Raw genomic sequence first — 21,958 nt, 5'->3', positions numbered from 1 at the left:
ATTAAGGCAAAGTTATACAGCTCACCATACTGACACGAGAACTAACAGTTGTGAAGCTTACACGTGTGTGTGTGTGCGCGAGCGAGGATGTGTTTGTGTGTGTGACATCACTGGATTTCATCACACCGAATGCAAGTTTTGAGTTTGGACTGGAACTCAACGTCGCCCTCTGTTGACAGTTTGGGGATGGGGACAGAGTCTCTTACTTCCAGCTCCAGGACACGGAACTCTAACAGTTCGTTCTGGTCCCGGGCGTCCTGCATCTCCGTCTTCAGACGGCTCTCGTCCAGCTCCAGCTTCATGATCTGAGAGAGAGTGAGGGGACAGCACTGAAATGGGCACATAGTCCGACAGGCACAGCACGCAGCTTCCGGCTGCTTCACCCACATCAACGCAGGGGAGCGAGAGGGAGAGAGGAGGGCCGAAGGACTGAGAGAGAGGGGGACACCAGGGATGGAGGATTATGGTGTGGGAGACCGCAGGCATTTCTGCTGTTTCACTCACATCAACATAGGGGAGCGAGAGGGAGAGAGGAGGGCCGAAGGACTGAGAGAGAGGGGGACACCAGGGATGGAGGATTATGGTGTGGGAGACCGCAGGGATTTCTGCTGTTTCACCCACATCAACATAGGGGAGTGAGAGGGAGAGAGGAAGGAGAGCGATGGAGAAGGAGTGAGAGAGAGAGGGGGCACAGCACTGTAAAGAGATGGAGGATTACGGTGAGGGAGATGGCAGGGATTTTGGCTGCCTCACCCACACCAGCAAAGAGAGTGAGAGTCAGAGCAAAGGAGAAGGAGTAAGAGACGGAGAGAGCACTGTAGAGAGATGGTGGATTACAGTGAAGGAGACAGCAGGGATTTTTGCTGGGACACCCACTTTAGCACAGGGGATCCATAAAGGGGTAACAACGGGAGGGGCTGGGGAAGCCAGGGCACGACAGTAACAGGACACAAGATCACAACAGCCAGGGGCTCCATCCTTTTGTAATGAGCGTACAAGTCGTTTTTAAACCGAGATACAGAACTGTGTGCTCCTTCAGCAGGTTTGCATTAACGTACCCCATGCCAAAACTTCAGTACAGCCCACAGGGGACAATAAAGTTAAACCACTAACTTACCAACAGGTAGGTTGATTGATGGAAACAAGGCGTTAAGTTTGTAGCAAATCAGGACTTCAGAAAGCACTGAAGTCGAGCATGTCGGATGGATTTCGATTAAATTGGCCACCGCGGAGGCGTGGTGATAAGGCTATATTTGAAGCTCATGTGACTGGTGCAAGAGAAACCCATACAGGTTTAGAGGCCTCATGCCAGCAGCCTCACCCGCATCCCATCCTACTTAATTTGTTGACCACACAGACAAGCACACAACCAAAAAACACCCTTTTCCATCCACAGTCTCACCAAGTATCAGTCAGTGTCAGTGTACGGAGTCATTCAAGAGGTCTGTCCTATTTTAAGTTACAGTGTCACAGACTGGAGATTCAAGGCAATGTGACCTCCATGTTTTCTTTCAGGAGGTCATCTAATGACTGTATGATCCATCAGAGCAGCATCAGCTCTCTTATACCCCACAACCTAGTTCTGATTCCAGATACACAATGAACAAGTTAGTAACAAAGAGGGAGAGAGAGAGAGAGAGATGGGCAAGGTACCTTCTCTAAGAGATCCTGGTTAGTTCTGATGAGGTATTGCTTTTCTTCTACCCATTTGGAGTCCTGCGACCAGAGCACACAACATCAGTCAACTGCAGAAATACATCACAGACAGCATCAATCGACTGCACAAACGCATTATGGGCAGCATAAATCAACTGCACGAACGCATCACAGGCAGCATAAATTGACTGCAGAAACAGGCAGCATTAGTCAACTGCAGAGAGAAGTACAGCACATGAATAAGTCCCATTCCACACAATACTCAAATGCGTCACAGCTCATGAACTACATCTTTCATGAACTAAGATGGCGTCTCCCAGCAAACATATGCCTTACAAGAATGCCCATCATCTTTGTGTCATATTAACCATGCCTGTAACAAATGGAAACATGAAGAAGCGAAACAAGGACAATGCAGCAATGAATGGAATGATGCAAAATAAAGAATAAAAAAAAAACAGAACATAAGAAAAATGGATGGAATTGAATTTTATTGGACCACAGTAGCATGCGTAGAGGTGAGTCAGTCACCTGGTTTTACAGAAAGCACTTCAGTACAGGAGGAGCCATGCATCAGCGTAACAGTGGTGACCAGTCACAAGGCACCGTTACATGCACACAAACACATGAGGCAGGCATGAAAGATGATAGCTCAGTGATGCACAATCAATTTGCCTTCACTGAATTGTTTGCATGAATTTCCATTTCAGAGGGAATACTGATACTCTCCTTTTTGCTGATGATGTCACCACCTTAACCACAATGGAGTTATAATTACAGTATACCATGTATAATCAACATAAGGCATTGATGATAGTTTCGTTTCATTAACAGTACGATCAACAAAATGATCAATAAAGGTGGTCACATTACAAGTCACAAACTTGGTCTGACATTAATATTCCTTTAATTGACAAATTAGCAGTGCGCATTGTGGCATTGAGGTTAATACAGTTGGAACTGATTAACTTTCCTTATCGTGCACACATCGCCTCTCAGACAACACGCAGTGCGAAGCAGCTGAGAGTCTACAGATTTAACACACAGGATGATGTGACAGTGTGTCCACTGATTTAACACACAGAAACAGTATGGAAAACAGCCTTGCACTAGTTCACAGAAGAAAGGAAAGTCAGTATGCTACACTGGTGTTGATGACAAAAACCAAGAGCATCAAACATGCTACTTCCACTTTCTTAATTCTCTCAGTCTCTGGGTCAGTACCTGGAGAGAGGAGACTGGATTTTTCATGACTACCCATTCCAAAAGATGAATGATTAAGGAATCAGTACAATTTAAGAACTGGCCAGGGTGCTTTGATGTCAGTTGAAACAACTCCTATTTTGGGGACATTTCAAATGCCCAGTGCTACGTAATCTGTAAATATCTATAACATTTATACTAGCCTTACGATTTGAATAGGTCTCATTTGAATTGGCTGTAATTTTTTCCACTCAACCTGCAAAAACAACACTGTAATGTTCAGGATCTCTGATAATTGATTGAATTGGCTGAGAGCGATTAAAAAAAAATAGGATCTGACCCCCAAACTAGCCCCCTAGATGTGCGAGAGAGGCCCCTGTCTTCCTGGGGCAGGACCGTCTGCAAGGCGGGCAACTAGCTGGCAGCGCTGCGACGTCACAAGACTTGCTGGCATATTTCGCTGGCGAAGGACCAAGCCACAAACACGGCAGCGAGGAGGAGACAGAGAAAGGCCAGCGCGAGGTGGGTTATCACGTTTTTATCACCACCTCCTTTACTGTTTACCTGCCCCCGCTCCGCCAGAGACTTCTCCAGGTCCTCGATCTTCGCGTGGCAACGGGCCAGGTCTGCCTGCAGCTGCTCCCGTGTCTGTGGGCGGACCAAACACAGCCAATCAGACCCTTCCTTCTGCACCTCCTGGAGACACGAAACTTCACCCACCACAACCATGAACGTATCAAAAAGGGTCCAAGGGGAGGAATCTCAAAGATTCACCTGCTGAACTTGCCCCTAAAGAGGAAATGTAAACCTGCTAATGTCACACCAACAAGCCAGTCAAATTTACTGTATCCAAACGAGGAGACGAAAATGTTACTTATAATGCAGCAACCAGAAAATTAGAGCCGGGACATCCTGAAAAGGTAAATTCGGGAGGCACAAGCGGACAGACATGAACTGCAAGAACATCAGAGGCGTCCTGCTGAGAGGATTAATTGGCCTGAAAGTCAAATCCTGCTGAGCTGCACAACTGTAAACATCATTACCGGGGGCGAATGCATCAGAGAAAGGCCAGGGGAGGGAGCGCAGTTTGCCAATTAAATCACAGTTAACAATCTGCTGACTCCAATGACGAAATAATGACTGTGCTGCTTTGGTGAGCAGCTGGCAGTTTCATTCATTGGGGCATACGGAGCATAATGCCATACTAGGTCAAAGGAGTTGTTTCTATGGCAAGGAAATATTACAAATACAATAAACAAAGCTATTCAACTCATTATGATAAGGCCATGAAAGACATGATACACATTTCATACTTCTTATGCACCATCATGTATGTAACTTGAACACAGTGCTCCCCCATAATCTTTATCCGGTTCCATTTGTCTGTCCATCAACACACACACACACACACACACACACAAATAGTAAACATACATACATACATACTATACACACACACATGTACTGGGGTCTGGTGAACAATGTACTCTGAATGACCTGCAGACCCTCCCACCCCTCCCTGTATTCCGCATGGCTCACCCTGGCCTCACGCTCAGCGTCCAGCGTGCCCCCAACCTGTTCCTGAAGGAGGGCATATGCCCGCTGGAGAGCCTGGTACTCCCTGGTCAGCTGCCGGAACCGCAGCTCTGACTCCTCCCGCGAAATGCCCTGGTACAGACAAAGAAATGTGAATTAGAGTTAAACTCATCAGATGAGCCTGTCTTTAGCTAATCGACGGGGTGGGAGTGTAGCATAGTGGTAAGGAGCAGGACCTGTAACTGAAAAGTTTCTGGTTTGATTCCACGCCGGGACACTGCTGCTGTACCTTTCAGCAAAATACTTAACCCAGAATTGCCTCAGTAAATATCCACCTGTATAAATGCATAACATGCAAAAATTGTAACCTATGTAAGTTGTTCTGGATAAGGGCGTCCACTAAATGCCAATAATGTAATGTAAAGGGGCGGTGTGTTGTACACTGAGCCTGTCTTTAGCAAACATATGGGGCGGGGTGTCCTACAATGAACCTGTCTCCAGTGAAAGGAGGGGGAGGGGCATCTTACGTCTTCGAGGTCTTCCTCTGGGGTGGCAGGGGTCCGGTCCGTGCGGTCTGTGGTGTAAGACGTTAGGGACGACGTCTCCGAATCCACAGACTCCTCGTCAAATCCAAAATATGTCTCCACAACATGCCTCTGTGGACGCAAAAAGCAGCAAGATGAGATTTCCCACTACCTGCAGATGAGTACGGCGTCAGCTGGTAGGATGAGTGATGAGGGTAGGTCCTCGTTAACGCTCAACACCAGCTGCACACCCCCATAGCTTGTAACATGAGAGCAGCAACAGCACACAGGATAAAGCTGGCCTAACTGGACATGTGGGAATAGACAGAGACAACATTACAGGTCAGAGGTGGACCCGAATCAGTGATAACATCGTTACAGTGGCCCTGTGCCGCTTTCGGAAGGTGGTGGGTTCAATCCCCAGGTGAGTCGCACAAAGACCACCACCGGCCTACTCAGCACTGGCACCAAGCAACAACAAGGCAAAAATACAAGGGGGGAAAAGTCCAACAAGGCAAAAATACAAGGGGGGAAAAGTCCAACAAGGCTTCCAGGCAGAGTCTTGACGTTCAGGCTGGAATCAGTGTAGCACTGTGATACTCAAAAAAATAAATTAAGATTTAAAAAAGGAAAAAAAAACTATAATTCTGAAAGGACATGGAGACAAAAAGACATGAGTCTAAATTACAAGGTAGAAGACTGATGCACTGCAGTGTCTAGAGAGGAACCCTTATAGAAAATGGTGTCCTTGAACGTGAACATCAGCAAGGTGAACAGATACAGAGGCGGGGTGAAGTTTTCTCTCTAACATTCATTCTGAACTGAATCCATCTACCTTCTACCATCTCTCATTTCTCCCCCACCCTCGCAGAGACAGACTCAGACAACGGTAGGACTATTCCTGCATTGGATATTTGTAAAATAAGAGATTTATACAGTAAAAATTGGACTATTCATAAACAAATGATTTATGCAGTCAGCAGGTGTAGGGACCTGTTCCTGATGACGTTGTTCAGTGGTTTACCACTTGCAGCAGACCAACAATTGACGATGCTGACAAAGCTCAAAGGAATTAATTTTCCCGGTAAAAGGGGACTTAAAGCTGCAATTAGTGGATCAGGGACAAGCATTACTCCCACCAACCACTCAGGTGCTAAGTGCCCTGATCTCCCTTACAACAATGAACAAGGTTCTCACTTTGAATCCAAGGAAGCAAATGAATAAAACACAACATACTACATTTCTAGTGTGCACTGCAAACCTTCTGAGGATAAAGAGAAAAATTAAACATAATTGCTTCTTTTTTTTTCCCCTGTGAGAGGAAATATTTTACGGGACATTTGCATTACCTGAAAATTCACATTAACTACATTAATTCATGCAAAAAGCTGGGCAAATCCCAGGTGAAGAGATCCTTACCATCGTGCTTATAAGTCATCTCCTGACAGCCAGAGAAATACAAGCACACCAGAGCGCACAAGCAGATGAAGGAGGAGAAGTAGAGAATGAGTAGCAGGTACTCCGTCATACTGTGTCCTTTCAGAGTGTGTGTGTACGTGTGTGTGTGTGTGTGTGTGTGTGTGTGTGTGTGTGTGTGTGTGTGTGCGTGCGTGTGTATGTACGCACGAGAGGTTCCGATGGAGAAACTGAGATTTATCCCCTTCCTTCTCACTCCAGCCAGGCTGTGATGAGGCTGGTGTGTTTTCAGACCCTATGAAGCCTGGCACCAACAGAAAGTCCAGGTATAGCTGAGTCCATTAAGCATCCAGATGAGAAGGTCCTGCCCTCAGAGCTGCCCACCTCTTCGGTACTGATGAAAAGAAACGAACACACTGACGGATTTCAGGAGAAGCGCGCGCATGCAGAGCTAGAACTGGCATGTCAGGGGAGTCTTCATTCCCGAGTTGGGATATTATCCCCTGCGCTTTAAGTGAGTTTCTGTCTCGGTGTTGAGCTACCTTTTAGTGTTTCGAGTCTGAGTAGCAAGAACAGAAAACCCGGGGATATGACAGAATGAGCGGAACCCTCAGAATCTGACTCCTCCTATCACTGCAACAGCCCCACCCACTCTGAACCACTCCCAACACAGCAGTCCAGTCCCCAACTCCCATTCTCTCTAGCTTGGAGCATTGAGGATTCCCAAACCTGGCAACCTGCGCATCTCTTCCTGCTGTGCTCTCTCTCTCTCTCTCTCTCTCTCTCTCCCCCTCTAAAACACCCAGACAGACGCATGTACAACCATTATATGTGTGCCTTGGTAATTCAAAAGACACCATCTTATCAGGAATAAACTACTCTAAGGCTCAGATATGTTGTTAAAAAACCACAGACAATTTTCAGAAGGCTTTCCCCACAGGTTACTGAAAATCCCAAGGGAGTAACCAGACCAAAATAGCAGTCAAATTCAAAGGCAAAAATGAGACTTTCATACAGGAATCACCTGTTGGAAAAACGCTCATGACAATAAGAGTGATAATTCTGCCACTGAAAAGCCACACAGTGCTTCTATCAGTTCTGAACAGTCATGCTGTGTGCTGGGAGCAGGGCTTCAACAACATCAACTGTCCATTAGAGTGTTATCAATACCAATCATTTTAAGGAAATAGAAAAAATCTGCATGTGCAAGCAAAAAACCAAGCAACAAGTATCTTTTCAATCAAGAACAATATAAATAAATAAATACAAACAGATCGGCAGATTAGAAGAAAATAAAAATTTTGCCTCAGATCTTCCCAATCTACAATATGCCATGGTTTGGGATGGACATTCTTGTTAATTTATAGTAAAGCACTTTAACTCAAGCAAGAAGGTGAACTACCCATACTGCCACCCTGATCTATTGCATAGCAAACACTACTTTCTCAGCCTGGCAGACTTTCATTTAATCACGGAGAAACTCTGCAGTAAGACCTTCTGTGTGATGCATTCCTTGCCATTTACAGAAGTCGCATACAGCTTGGGAAAGGAGATCACAGACTGTGGCTTGGACATTTGAATGGTCTTCAGACAGAGTTGATCTGGCTGTTGTGATGGTTTGAATTTGGAAAAGTGCCGTTGTGTCTGTGGCACGCTTTATCCCTGCTCTGTAGCGAAAGCGGCCAGCTTCACACCCCAGAGTGCAATTAGACACAGAACCGCAGCCGCAACGCCACATGGAACACCGTTGCTAAGTGACAGTGTGGGCGGAACACAACCTGTCAGCAAGACAAAAACATACACTCAACGAGAAAAGGGAAAAGACACACACACACACCAACACGCACGCACGCACACGCACACACACACACGATGAGAAAGATAAACAATGCACACACATCCACCCAAACATAAACTCACAACAACGCACACACACAAACACACTTTTTCTGCAGGTGACAAAATCAACCATTTTGGGTTTTGAATTGATTAATAAAAGTTGAGGACTGTGTAATCATATCAACCCAATCAAAGGGTCATTTATGGAGAGAGAGAGAGTGTGTGTGTTTGTGTGTGTGTGTGTGTGTGTATGTGTGTATGTGTGTATGTGTGTGTGTGTGTGTGTGTGTGTGTGTGTGTGTGTGTGTGAGTGAGTGAGTGAGTGAGTGACTGACTGACTGACTGACTGACTGACTGACTGACTGAGTCACTGAGTGTGTGTGTGTGCGCGTGTGTGTGGGTTGTGAGGGTTGGGGGGGTTGGGGGGGGGTGTGCAGTAAGCAAACATTTGTTCTGTCAGAAGGAGTAATGAAAACTGGAGGAAAGCAGGCACAGCTTGTGCTATTGCTGGAGTGCCAGAGAGGGTACACTGGACACAGACACAGCGGGATAAGATCAATCTTCCAGAATGCAATGCAGATGTACCTAGATTCTGTGCATCTCACCAGGGTGCGGCTCCTTCTCCCTCTCACTGCTTTTAGTTTAAATGTGGTAGGCGCATTTTAAAGTCACACTGGCCATTTTCAACCTTTACTGAAGTATTTCCCATTATAGGACATCACATTGGATGTGACATTTTTGAAATCAGGAACATCACTTTGAAGTTATGACTCTGATACTGAATTGGATTTGGTGTTATGCGTTGCAAAAAAATACACTCCCTAAAATTATTTTCAGGGCAACAATATTTTTAACTTTAAGACAGACGTACAGCGAGAATTGTCTCTTTTGAGATTAATAGTCATAGAGCCAGACATGCTAAACATTGTGTGAGGGAAAACATTCCAACTTCTTAATCCTATCGAGGATAAATCTGAAACATCCTGGGCTGAACTTGTTTTATACGTGTTTAACAGATGCCTATTTAAAAGGAAGCGCTGCTGTGCCTAATTAGGGTGATAAGGAACACCTCAAACAGTGGTTTAAATGACTGTCCTTATCAGCATAGCACAGTATGCCAACTAATAATCAAAGGGCTGGCACTGCCACTGGGTCAAGAAATGCCACGCTTCCCAAGCTACGAAAGCCCCGTTACAGCAGCTTTGAGCAGGCATTTCAACAGAGAGGAGCTGACCCCAAAACACCACTGACCAGCTGACGCACCAGTTTCCGAAGGGCACAGGCAACCTGTACTACACAGTGTGCCACACTGACTGCCCCGAGGGATAAACTCACGCTCAATACCTTCCTCTCCATCGTCACCACCATGGGTCACATGACACACACGGCACAACTTCCTCCAACATTACACAGTGTACAACAAGGCTGCCAAGCCAAAGACCTGCAATTAATCATACGCTCCTCCTGATTCCAGAGGGTGATGTCAACATTTGTAGATTTACAGACTGAGCTACACAGACTAGATTCCCCTAGGGTATTTGTTCATTTGGATTCAGCACTTTATTTTAGATTATTCATTCAGGCAGGGGTGATGTGGACGAATTTATCTGAATGGATAAAACCAAAGAAAAAAAAAAGGGCAGAGCACTCTCCTTACCTTTGGGAGTTTGAGGCTCTTCCGTTTGTTCTTTTTGGTGATTATCAGTCTGTCTCGTTCCTGGCGAGAGATGAAAAAAAACTCAGTGCACATTTCCTTTTAGATTCCATAACAGCCCACTAGTGGCTAAAACTGCACATGCCTTCTCAATTTAGGGGCATTATATTTTATATACACACTTGATTCAAGCCACACTGTGGTAATATAATAATCGTTAAGACAGTGCAATGGCAGTGGGTCTGTGGGTAGGTTAACAGATTCTACTCCTGCATATGGATTTCTTACATAACAAGGTGCATCCTCAATCTAACTGGAGTCTGAAAACAAACTTTGGAAATTAGGCTGTACAGAGAAACCATGGACATTCTGAGCAACATGATCATTTAATTCATTAAGACAGCACACTATCTGCCACTATGTCACAATATCCGAGTTTGCTGTGTTTGGTGGTGGGACCATGAGATGTGCGTTTCCTGGGTCTGCTGTGGTAGGGGCACATTGAGCCACAAGACACCTCTGGTGAATAATCACATTTAAGAGAAAAAGGCAGTGTATTCACAGACCAGAATTCATTGCAAGTCACAAACCAGGTACCCAATTCAGAGCCAAATTTACACCTTTTTTGGTACATCTTGTCTTAATGAGTCAATCAAGCTAATTGTCCAAAAAGTGCCCTTTCCTCAAGACACATTTGATTGGTAAATATTTGGAAATCTGTGCAGACAAAAAAACAAACCCTACAGCTAATTGCACAATTAGGCCAATCAAGCCACTGATGAATAACACTGAAAGGACAACCAGGATGACAGTACCAGCATTACTGGGGGTGTGTGCAGCTGGCTCTGTGTCTGTGTCTACTATTGAGAGGATACCATGATGTCACACTGACTTACTGAAGGCTTGGTTTCAGTCCACACCTTGGTCAGGCAGACGTTTTTAAACCCCTAGCGTACGATGCTGTAACAGGCCGCAGCAGAGGCCTGGTTCTGAAGGTGGTTCGGCTGTATTTGGTCAGGTTTAGTCCACTCACCAGGATGAGCTCGTCGATTATGCAGCGCTGCTCAGACACCTGCAGCTTGAGAAACTCGATCTCCTGCTCCTCGTGGGTTTGGCTCAGGTCGTTCAGAGAGCTGGGCCTCTTCAGAGAGCCCTGAGCGTTGGAGTGCATCTTTTCCTTCTGAAAGGCAAAGCGAGACAAGCAGATGGCTAAAAAAACTAGATTCAGAAAACACTATTCCAGTGTTTTTTTCATGTTTATGCTTGTTGTATTGTGGGATCTGTGTTTCTATGTTTTCTATCTATCCATCAGTGTAAACGTTAGTACACAAGTCACTCCTTTGTAGCAGATCAGTTGCTGTTTCACAGGCTAATCCTGTACTTCCCATATGGCCACATGAGGTCGCCATTTCCTGTTTTAAAACACCTGAATCAAAGCTGTGGTAACCCCGATGAAATATAATTGGCAAAGAACATTAAGATGCGTAAGAATACACATTACAGTCAAGCTATAAAAATTAATAAATAAGATTCAAGCATAATTGAAAATGAGAGAATGACCCTACCGCTTAAAAAGTCCTATAATAGGCGGCAGTGTAGCATTGTGGTTAAGGAGCAGGACTTGTAACTGAAAGGTTACCGGTTCGATCCCTGCTGGGGCACTGCTGCTGTACCCTTAGGCAAGGTACTTAACCCACAATTGCCTCAGTAAATATCCAGCTGTATAAATGGATAACATTGTAAAGAACTGTAACCTATGTAAGTCGCTTTGGATAAAAGCGTCTGCTAAATGAATAAATGTAAATGTAAATAATATAGAGAAGCACACTAGGTGACAACTATGGAATGACATTCCATTTCAGACATTGGCCTCTTTCTAAAAACATTCAGAAGAAAAACTGAAAGAGAAACACGTGCTGAAACTGTAACTGTGCAGCGCAGACAACATGTGCCAAGCATTAGATCTAATCCAATCATTTCATCAAGAAGAACAAGGAAACCCAGGCCACACCCACGTCCAGGAAAATAAAAACATCAAAATACAGCAGGACCGGGCAGCTCGTGGCTAGTCTCACTTGAGCATTTTCAGTGAACTTTGTTCTTTGAGGAAAACATTTTGCAGTTTAATTAGCTCGTTAACGTTTACAGTAAAACGTTTCTAATGGGAATCAGATGCCCTGGGACCGATTCATTGCTGGAAACAATTTTCAGTACAACAGAGAGCAATAGCTACCCAAATGCTTACTGGTCCCAGTTAAAACTATAATTATTTGGGGTTGTAAACAGAAGCTCAGTAATCAACTGGAATGAGACAGAGATAGACCTAGAGAAGTGAGTCACTTTCTACCATGTGAAAACAGACGTGAAATAGACAGTTACCATGAAGCCACAAAGTGGAGCAGGTTACAAAAAAAGCTAGATTTCACTAAATGAGCAAGCTGTATTCTAATCACCAGCAATGCCCCCCAGTGTTGCTACCTGGTCCAATATCCTATTGATTATAGTCAACCTGATAATGGTAGTTGTCTCTTTAATACTGTTTAAAAGATTTCATTCAAGACTAGTAGGCAATGACTTATTTTCATAGTAGTTGATGCAATTTTAAGAACTTTTTAAGTTACCGGTTTTAATAAATTTGTTTTGAACTTGGAAAAGAGACTTGGGTCCCTTGTATTATCACCATTACATGTGCTGTAAGGCACAAAACCATTCAAAAATGCAAAAATGTATCTTGAAATACTAAACTACCACTCCGTGGTCTATGATGTCCCGCATTACGTTCTATGACATCTATGATGCCGCATGTTTGCAAAACAGTAATTATGCTCTGTACAATATCTTCTGATCTCTCAATCCCACTTACAATCTGACAATTATGGCTGGATAGCAATTCTCTCTGATTTCACTAGTGCTACAGTCCCAGAAATCCATGGTCTCTCACTCACACTCACTCTGATCTCTGCAGTCTCCAATTAGCTCTCTGATCTCTATGAACTCTGTCTTTAACCCACTCGGATTCCTGTGGTTTCTCACAGCTCTTCTCTCTGAGTCTCTATGGTCTCCCACTTCCCTCCCTTACTACTCTCTATGGTATCTGATCCACTCATTACATTACATTATTGTCATTTAACAGACGGGCAACAGACCAGGGCAACTTGCAAAGGTTACAGTTTTTATATGTTACCCATTTATTCGCCTGGATATTTACTGAGGCAATTCTGGGTTAAGTACATTATCCAAGGGTATAACAGGAGTGCCCCAGGGTGGAAGTGAACCAGCAAGCTTTTGGTTACAAACCCTGCTCATAGCTGATCTAATTTCTATGGTTTCTTGCTTCTGGCTTCCACCCATTCTGGTTTCAATGTCTATGGTCTCTCACAGCCATCTCCCTTTCCTGCTCACCATCTCTGCGTGCTCCCTGGTCAGGTTCTTCAGCTTCTCCTCCATGCGCTGCAGCGTCTGCAGGAGGTCCTCGTTCTTCTTGGACATCCTCTTGTTCTTCTCAACCAGCGGCTTCATCTGGCTCTCCGCCTCACGGACACGCTTCAGCTGGGGGAAAAGGCACAGAGGGCTCATTTCAGCACTAAACCACAACAGAAGGGTACAGGTCAGAGCGCTTACTTCAGCTGAAACAGGTGAGCAGAGGGACACGGAGTGCTTGTTTCTGGCCTTTTTCCTCTTGTGCACTCCAGATTTCTGTGCAAGCCTTGACTGGCAGTAGCTTCTGTGTGGGTGTTATCTAATATCTATCCCCACCCCCTAACTTCTTGCATTTGATGTTAATTTTATGTATAGCATTACGATGTATTATAATTTGTGTTCTAAGGACTGTTGTATCGTAGTATACTTGGCTTTTGTCAGAGTGCACAAGCTACCGTATTGGCTTGAATAGTGTTACGCTCACACTCGCTGGGAGTCTGGGAGTGTTGTAAGCCTGGTCTGACACTGTTGCTCATTCTGATTGAATGGATACTCCTATGTTCTGTCGTACTGGAAGTTGCTCTGGATAAGAGTGTCTGCTAAATGAATGTAATGTAATGTATTACAGCAAGAGACAGTGCTATTTCGAGAGGCCAGCAGCAGTGCTGGTTAGTATTATGCCTGTTTATCCTGTTGTCTGGTTGGTATGACTGCCGTTGCTGTATACAGATTAGGAAAAAACATGCACACTCTACTGCTCCTACACACATTTATTAATGAAAAAGCGAACAAAGCATCTTCACAGAAGTTTGTATGCTTCTCCCAACTCCCTGCCCAGCACCTTCATAGGTGGATGTGTGATAGGTGATATACAATCATGTGGCAAAAGATTAAGGATGTGACTGGCAGTCCGGGGTTCGGGGGTTTATCCTTTCAGGGTGGAAACATACAGGTCCTCCATCTTCTCTCTGACTGTACTGTGAGGCAACATCATTATTCTTTTCATGTAAAGGGCTCGAACACCCAATGTTAAAAATCCCACTCATCACTGATGTGTCATGTGTTCGCTGAGAACAAAAAAGCACAAACTTAGACTTTATAAAATGGCTTCTTGGTCCATGAGTGCAAGACTAACATCAAGCAGAGCAAATGCTAAAATAATGCTCAAATACCAAATGATTGCTTGCATTTTTTTGACTTAAGACATGCAAATGTAACAACAGTTCTGAGAGGTGTCCAGCCAAACACTTTGAATGGATTAAACTTACATAAACCTGTAAGTCTCACAGTGCACCTTTCAGTAGTCTTTTCTATTGCTTGACATCAATCATTTCTTGCTCATGAGTCATTTTTTCATCTCAGCATTCTTGTATTTTCTACTTGCAGTGATTACTCCGGAGTGAGCGTTCTCCAGTCTACAGACTGTTTTTGCTGAGGCCTGCGGGAGTCTGAGAGGTGTCTGACATTTTGACACATTTCAGATGTTGAGCCTGTTTGTAGCCCCACTTGTACTCCCTTGCCTCATTTTGAAACTAACACGCACACACACAAAAATCACTGTCGGAATCAAAAATTCCCTGCCTCAATTCAAAATATATGCAATATATTTCCCCACTCCGCCCCTGGTGCCTGACCCAGGCTGTAACCCCCCATCTCACCAGCTCGTTCCGCTCATCCGCCAGCAGCGTGTTCCGGTCCTCCAGCTTCCGGATCACCGCGTGCAGCTCGGCGATCTTCAGCTGGAAGCGTCGCACGTCCCGCTCATCCATCTGCGCGTCCTGAGACGAGGAGCGAGAGCGCGCGTCAGAGAGAGGGGGGGGGGGAGGGAGAGGGAGAGAGATGGGGGGAGAGAGAGAGAGAGAGAGGGGGAGAGAGAGACAGAAAGAAAGGGAGAGAGAGAGAGAGAGGGGGAGAGACAGAGAGAAAGGGAGAGAGAGAGATAGAGAGACAGAGAGAAAGGGAGAGAGAGAGAGAGGGAGAGAGAGGGAGAGAGAGAGACAGAGAGCAAGGGAGAGAGAGAGAGAGGGAGAGAGAGAGAGAGGGAGGGAGAGAGAGAGAGAGAGAGAGAGAGAGAGAGAGAGAGAGGGAGGGAGAGAGTGAGAGAGAGAGAGAGGGAGGGAGTGAGAGAGGGAGAGAGAGAGAGAGAGGGAGAGAGCGAGAGAGAGAGGGAGGGAGAGATAGAGAGAGGGAAAAATCGCTGCTCAAAGAGGCCCAACAGAGACGGCTCTGTGCTACTGTGTGACACCAGCATCACCTCCAAGCAGACAGAGGCAGAGACAGAGAGACACAGACAGAGAGAGAGAGAGCGAGAGAGACTGACTGAAAGAGAGAAAACGCTGTCTCCAGAAACAGGCGACACCATCAAAAGGAAGCTTAATGCTTTACTTGCACTATTTTACACAGTATACCTCAAAGAGACCTTCAATCGACTGCTGCAGCACTTAGGTCTAAACCTTGAGGAAGGAATTTAAGCAATTGTTACGTTTTCATTATTCTTAGAGGTCACTGCTAGGTCAGAGCTAACAGAAATATACAAGTACACAGCATGGTGGATATTTCTGATGTGCCTAGGGTGGAAGAAATCCTGAGTCTTTTCCCTTCTGCCATTTCCCTTCCGCCCTCTGTCAGAAAGCTATAGCAGTCTTATACTGCACTGAAACAGCTTCTCAAGTCCATTTCTCCAGTGAAAGGTCAATAGGTCACGCTCACACACAGTAGAATGTCATACCGTAGAGGATCCTTCTGAGAAAAAGTGAGAAGGAAAATGGACATATTTCTGCCCCCTAACTCCTGAGTGACAGGCATTAGACATGTAAGCCCAGATACTTCAAAGCAACTTTGAAGACTGGCGGACAGCCCAGAGGCAAAGAAGGTTAGTTTCACCAAGTAAGAGAACACATCACACTGCATTCTGACAGGCTCTAATCATTTCTGTGACAGATTCTTACCCCTCTGAAAAGGAGTGAAAGAAACACCATCGCTGAATGCAAGTGAAAGTGGTTATTTTCAGTGTGTTCAAACAGGAATGTGATGGAGGCACAGTGTGGCACTTCAGCTTCTCTGAGCTCCACCAGCAGCGGAGCACAGCAACTCTCCACCAATCTCTCCTCACCCCCAGCTGCTCCATCACCTCTCCTACCCACAATCCTCCTCTCTTCACACTCCTTTTCCTCCCCATTACTCCCTTCTTCCACCCACTCTCCACCACTCCCCCTTCTCTCTGTCCATCACTCTCTCCCTCTCCATTTCCTCTACCCTCACAATCCTCCTCTCTTCACACTCCTTTTCCTCCCCATTACTCCCTTCTTCCACCCACTCTCCACCACTCCCCCTTCTCTCTGTCCATCACTCCCTCCCTCTCCATTTCCTCTACCCCCACAATCCTCCTCTCTTCACACTCCCTTTTCCTTCCCATGACTCCCTTCTTCCACCACTTTCACCCTCTCTCCATCACTCCCCTTCCTTCTGTCCATCACCCCCTCCCCCTCTACCTCACCCCCGTCTCTCTGTCCACGTGTCCCCCTTCTCTCTGTCTATCACTCCCTCTCACTCTCTCTCCACCCATCCCCCACTCACCTGACTGAGGATGTAGTCAGTGGTCTCTCCAAGGGCAGGTGCTACCTCCCGCTTGGGGCTCCCATGATGCCTTTCAGCCTCTTTCACCTGCACCAGCTGCTCATCCAGGGCCTCCTTCTGTAGCAGCAGCTTCTGGGCATACCCTGCCTGCAGGCCCAGCTCCTTCTCCAGAGCCAGCACCACACGGTCCTTCCCTTTAATCTCGTCCATCTGCGGGCAGGAAGAGGAGGACGAGGGGTTGGTCACATGGCAAGGGGAGATACCACACTGAGCAGATGTCTGCTCTCGTTGGATATGACAATGTGCGGCATACAGGACTGCCAATGACCAAGGTCTGAAGTGCCAGAGGGGCGGGGCTTAGAAAGAACTGTTCTCATTAGAAAGGCAGAAGCATGGGAACTGGTGCCTGGAGTCACTGATGCTCAACCAGAATGTGTGCCTCATAAAACAGACCCATCACACAAACCTAAACTGCCTCTAAATTATTGAAGGGATAAAATATTCATCGCTGACATCACTGCTCCCCACAGTGACTCAAGACAACTCTACCGCCTTAAATAGTTACAGAGCTCATCCGCAGCATGCTTTAGATAGTAACAGCACTAGTGCCATGCCTCTGATCAAGCCTGCCCTAAACATTATAAACATTCCCATAACATTTTTACAACATTTCAGTTATACAAGAACACCGTCAAAATGTCCCAGCAAGGGGAACATTGCAACAATAACAGCGACAATAGTAATAACGTGCCTGAGAATGCCTCACGTTCATGAAGGGAAAATGCAGTGAGCACAGAATCACAACCTAGCCCTTAGGCCCTCGGACAACAGTGTGCAGTGTAGAGCAGTGGTTAGGGCCTCAGGGAGCAGTTTATCTTTATAAAACAAGATGACACTGTCAAATGCGCAGGTGATGTGTTTATGGGGGAAAAAATACACTCCTGGTCACCATCCAAGTGTCTTCACCACCACGGCACACAACTGTCTTACATGAAAATATGTGCTAAATGTATTAGCTTTTATAACAAAGTCAGGTTGGGCAGCTGTTAGGATTAGGCTTAGGCCAGGCTAAAAGCTAGAATCAGGGCCAAGGGTAGGATTAGGTGTTGAGTCAGGTCACAATCTGTCAATGGGACATCCTTATAAAGACATGCAAGAACTACCTAAGCCTACTGGTGCTCATATATGATTAATGTCAAAACTAAGCAAATTTTACACATGGCATTGTGGGGAACATCAACTCTATGAAAGTAGTGATCCTTACAGCGCAACAATTCAGGATATGCAAAATGGCAGAGATAACCAGAAAGATGAATGATGCATGCCTGGAGTGAATGCTAATAAATTTTAATTAATGATGCAGTTCAGTCATACAGAAATAGTTGAACAAAGACTCAAAAGAATTCCGCCTCATTTACAAGCCTACAAACCCCTTTACAATGCACTCCAGATAATTTTTTCGGTGTGTGTTCATTCTGTTAATAGTGTTCGGAGCGAGAAGAATAGAAGATAACCGCTTCAGAGAAAAAAATGAACAAAATCCTACCTGTAATTAAAGTCTTGATCCCGTCAAAAAGAAACGCATTCGTGTGACATGCACATGTACTCTCCCTCGCCTGTGTCCCCTGCCCTGGGGTAATCCCTGTTGTAAAACAGGAAGTGTTCCCTCTAGAGTGCCATTCATACCAGGGGCATTGTTCCCTATGAACACAAAGCTGCCCTCACTGTCCCCCTATTTGGCGCACACACACACACACACACACTCTCTCTTTCATATACACACACTCACAAACTCGCACACACACACACGGAACAGCTCTCCTTTCTTCCAGCTCGTCTTGAGTAAGAGGATTTCCAAAGAAGGTTTCAGGAATCTGCATTTCTGAGCCACCCACTCCGCCTTCGCACACCTTCCCGCAACCCCGGATCTGTAGTAATGTTACTGCAATACGTCTCGAGGACACCGATGCGCATAGGGCAGGACAGGGCTTGCTCCCTCCATGACAGGGCAAGTGAGGCAAACACAGTATCTGTCGCAGATTTCACAATCGATTCAACCAAATGAAATGGCGTGGGGGGTGAGTGGAGGTGGAAGGTTTAACCTGGGGAGGAACATCAGCTATACCCCCTGCCCCCCACCCCCACCCCCACCCCCTTTACAAAGAGATACCCCATGCAGTTCTTACCCTGGGCATCATTTCCCCGCTCCAAAACACTTCCTCGCAACTCTAACGCATCCCCACCCAGACAGAAAGTCCGCATGGGCGGGTATCGGCCTCCACCGCGTTTCGCCTTGCGGCTCGGTCCGGCTCCTCTTCGGTCAATGTTACCGCTGCAGGTCCAACGGCGCTGACCGTGGGGGTCACGTCTGTAATGCTCACGATGCTATGGGCACTCCCATCTCTCCCAACAGCCACAACTAACCCGTCTCACTTCCCTCACACTCCGAACAAAAAAAGGGGAGCAAAACACCTCAGACAGGGGGAGAGGAGCAAGGCACGCTGCGGTTACCATGGAAACCCAGCCCTTTTACCTTGTTACGGTGGAGAAAAAAGGAAGACTATTGAATAACATTTTAATCAGACCTGTCACATTCTGTCTAGTGGGAGTGAATTCTGGGAAAGTATTGTGTGCGCTGTTATTAAGCAACCAGGTCTGAAAACACAAGTTCACTTCCCAGAGGGGCGACTACTACTGTACTCTTGAGCAAGGTGCATAACCTTAATTGCCTCTGTAAATACAGCAGAATAAATGGACTGTCTAGCTGACTATTCTGCCCTTAACGGTGGCCTCTGCTAAACTATTAAATAATGATAAATAATAAAAATGAAGTGTCAGAGTAAGTTCATTAGGTGACAATGGTTTAAATGAATGTCAGTGACCCACATTATACATTTCAAAATGCAATAAAAAAGATTTGCTGGAGTTGAAACTGTAGAGAGGGCTTTCCATTGTCATTTCTTCTGATCTATTTTGACTTTTATTTCAAGTGGGGGAAAAGATCCTCCCCTCAAGAAAATACAGACACAGAATTTCCAACATCCTAGAATCAAGATCAATGAAATCTGAAGCTGTATATTCCAGGAGTGACAGCTTAAAAATGGCAGAGAAATATGGATACAGCTTCTGTAACAGCACTGGAGTGTAAATGGATCAAACAAAGACACCGCTATTCTGAGAGAAGCTGTCATATGTGTCAGTACATTTCAGTACTTCCTGTGGTGCAACACTTCGCAGATTCTCATCTACTGCTGCCTCCTGTGAGAGGTGCATTCTGGGAATCCGAGTTCAGCCAGACGCTCTGACTTAAGTGCACAAGCGTCACACAGTAGGGAAAATTGGAAAAGTAACAATATCCTACCACTCAGCCCAGCCAATGAGAGGGCTCTGTGGCCACATGGGCATATATGCATTCCAGAATACAGGATGATGTGCCCCTAGTAGGATGGTAACCTCAGTTCTGTAAGTGGCATTCAACCAACTCATCTGAGACAGTAGTTTAAAAAAAAAAAAAGCAGTCCCTATGACCCTGAAACAGATGAGACCATGAGGCCATGCAGACCAAACAAATTGCACATTAAGTCTTGTATGGTTTTAATTGATGGTGTTGTTGCCCATCATTTTATTAGCAGCGAGAGGTGACAGACACGGTGTGGTACTTCTAAATCAGCAAAGGGCGAGAGAAGCCAGCCATGACACAGCACTTTTCACAGAACAGAATCGCCCTCCACGTCTGCACACACACACATACACAGCGAGAGGGAGAGAGAGACTGAAGGATAAAGCGACATGGACTGGAACACAGAGGGCGAGTGAAGAAGAGAGCACAATGGATAGAGAGGGATAGAGAGAGTAGAGAGAAAAAAAAAAGGGGGGATGAATGAATCCACCCTTTCCCAACACTCGGCCAGTATGTGATGCCGGCGCGTTCTCTGCCGCTCGATCAATCACGCTAACGATCCGCCCGCCCTGCACCAGCCCCCCTCCCCGGCCATGAGCCCTGGCCAGCGGCCATCTCCTTCATCGGGCCGCAAAGCAGGCCGCTTCTCTTCCAGCCACATTTATTTCCCCTGCAGTGAAGGCGGGAGCCAAACAACAGCAGCAGCACCGTGTCAAGCGTCCCGGAAAAAGAAAAGACAGGAAAGTCTGTCTCCTGGAAAAGCATGGCCTGGTTTTCTGGGGAGATATTTGAAAGATGCGGGACTCATACACTGACACAGGTGGCTGGGACTCCTCCTTTTCATCCTCCTAAACAGCACGTGCAGCTGTCAAGAGCAGCTCACACCTGTTTCATCTGAAACAGGCCAGCGACCTAGAATTCTAGCCACAACTGCACATTGCTGTCCCCGTGTGACTCTCCCTCCTCAGTCTCCTCACGCTGCACGGTGCGGATTTCAAACAAGTGACCGTTCACCCGGTTAAAGTGCATTTTATCACGGATTCACAAAAAGAGTATGCCTTCCTAAAGACATCTTCCACACTGACACATGGCCTATTGAGTGAAGAGTGAAAACAGGAACCATTCAATGGAACAGTCCCCATTCAAAAACACTCAAAATTCCATGAATACACTGTCCTAAACTCTACTCTCCGTCCCTGCCCAAACCTGCCAGCATGCACACACAGAGCCTGGAGAAGACGGTCGCAGTGCCATGCTGTGAGACTGGCTTCTGAACAGAAGAACAGAGTTCTCACACCGTGGAGGACATACGCTTGGAGCACAACTAAACAAGCCAAAGCCTATTTTTACACTGTGTATTCGTGTGTACAGCTGTACACACATCAAACAACCACAAAGTAAAGCTCCCTCAACATACTGGTTCTATAGTCAGTGTGTGAGTGTATGTGTGTGTGTGTGTGTGTGTGTGTGTGTGCGTACCCCAATCCATGGCTTTCACCTGCAATCCGTAAGTGGATTTTAAGAGAATAACCAATGCTTCCTTATTTTCTGCTTTCACACTATGCAACTATGTTTTTGAAATGGCAAACATTTAATGCTTCTGGCCCCAATTTTGTCCACCTTGGGGTGCAAAAGACTGAGATCTACATCTACGCTTGACACTCAGCTAAACAGTCTTTTCTACCACAACGTTGTTACAGGTCTTTTCTTTACTGTTCCAGGTTACAGCTCCAT

At 45.8% G+C, this 21,958-nt stretch overlaps 1 protein-coding gene across 1 annotated transcript in view; it reads right to left on the bottom strand.

Annotated features, from left to right (window-relative positions):
- LOC118793182 (janus kinase and microtubule-interacting protein 1-like) overlaps positions 1 to 21,958 on the bottom strand; it is a 37,711-nt gene that overhangs the window by 9,283 nt on the left and 6,470 nt on the right. The window contains exons 3-12 of the mRNA XM_036551236.1: positions 16,825 to 17,034; positions 14,907 to 15,026; positions 13,231 to 13,377; positions 10,862 to 11,008; positions 9,832 to 9,891; positions 4,923 to 5,051; positions 4,399 to 4,527; positions 3,424 to 3,507; positions 1,654 to 1,716; positions 207 to 305 (exon numbers count right to left, since the gene is read on the bottom strand). Coding sequence (XP_036407129.1) covers positions 207 to 305; positions 1,654 to 1,716; positions 3,424 to 3,507; positions 4,399 to 4,527; positions 4,923 to 5,051; positions 9,832 to 9,891; positions 10,862 to 11,008; positions 13,231 to 13,377; positions 14,907 to 15,026; positions 16,825 to 17,034 — 1,188 coding nt within the window. The remainder of the gene's footprint in view (positions 1 to 206; positions 306 to 1,653; positions 1,717 to 3,423; positions 3,508 to 4,398; positions 4,528 to 4,922; positions 5,052 to 9,831; positions 9,892 to 10,861; positions 11,009 to 13,230; positions 13,378 to 14,906; positions 15,027 to 16,824; positions 17,035 to 21,958) is intronic.

Source organism: Megalops cyprinoides, chromosome 18, assembly GCF_013368585.1.
Source record: "Megalops cyprinoides isolate fMegCyp1 chromosome 18, fMegCyp1.pri, whole genome shotgun sequence".
In the NCBI taxonomy this organism is placed as follows: Eukaryota; Metazoa; Chordata; class Actinopteri; order Elopiformes; family Megalopidae; genus Megalops; species Megalops cyprinoides.
This window is presented reverse-complemented; position numbering and strand designations above follow the sequence as displayed.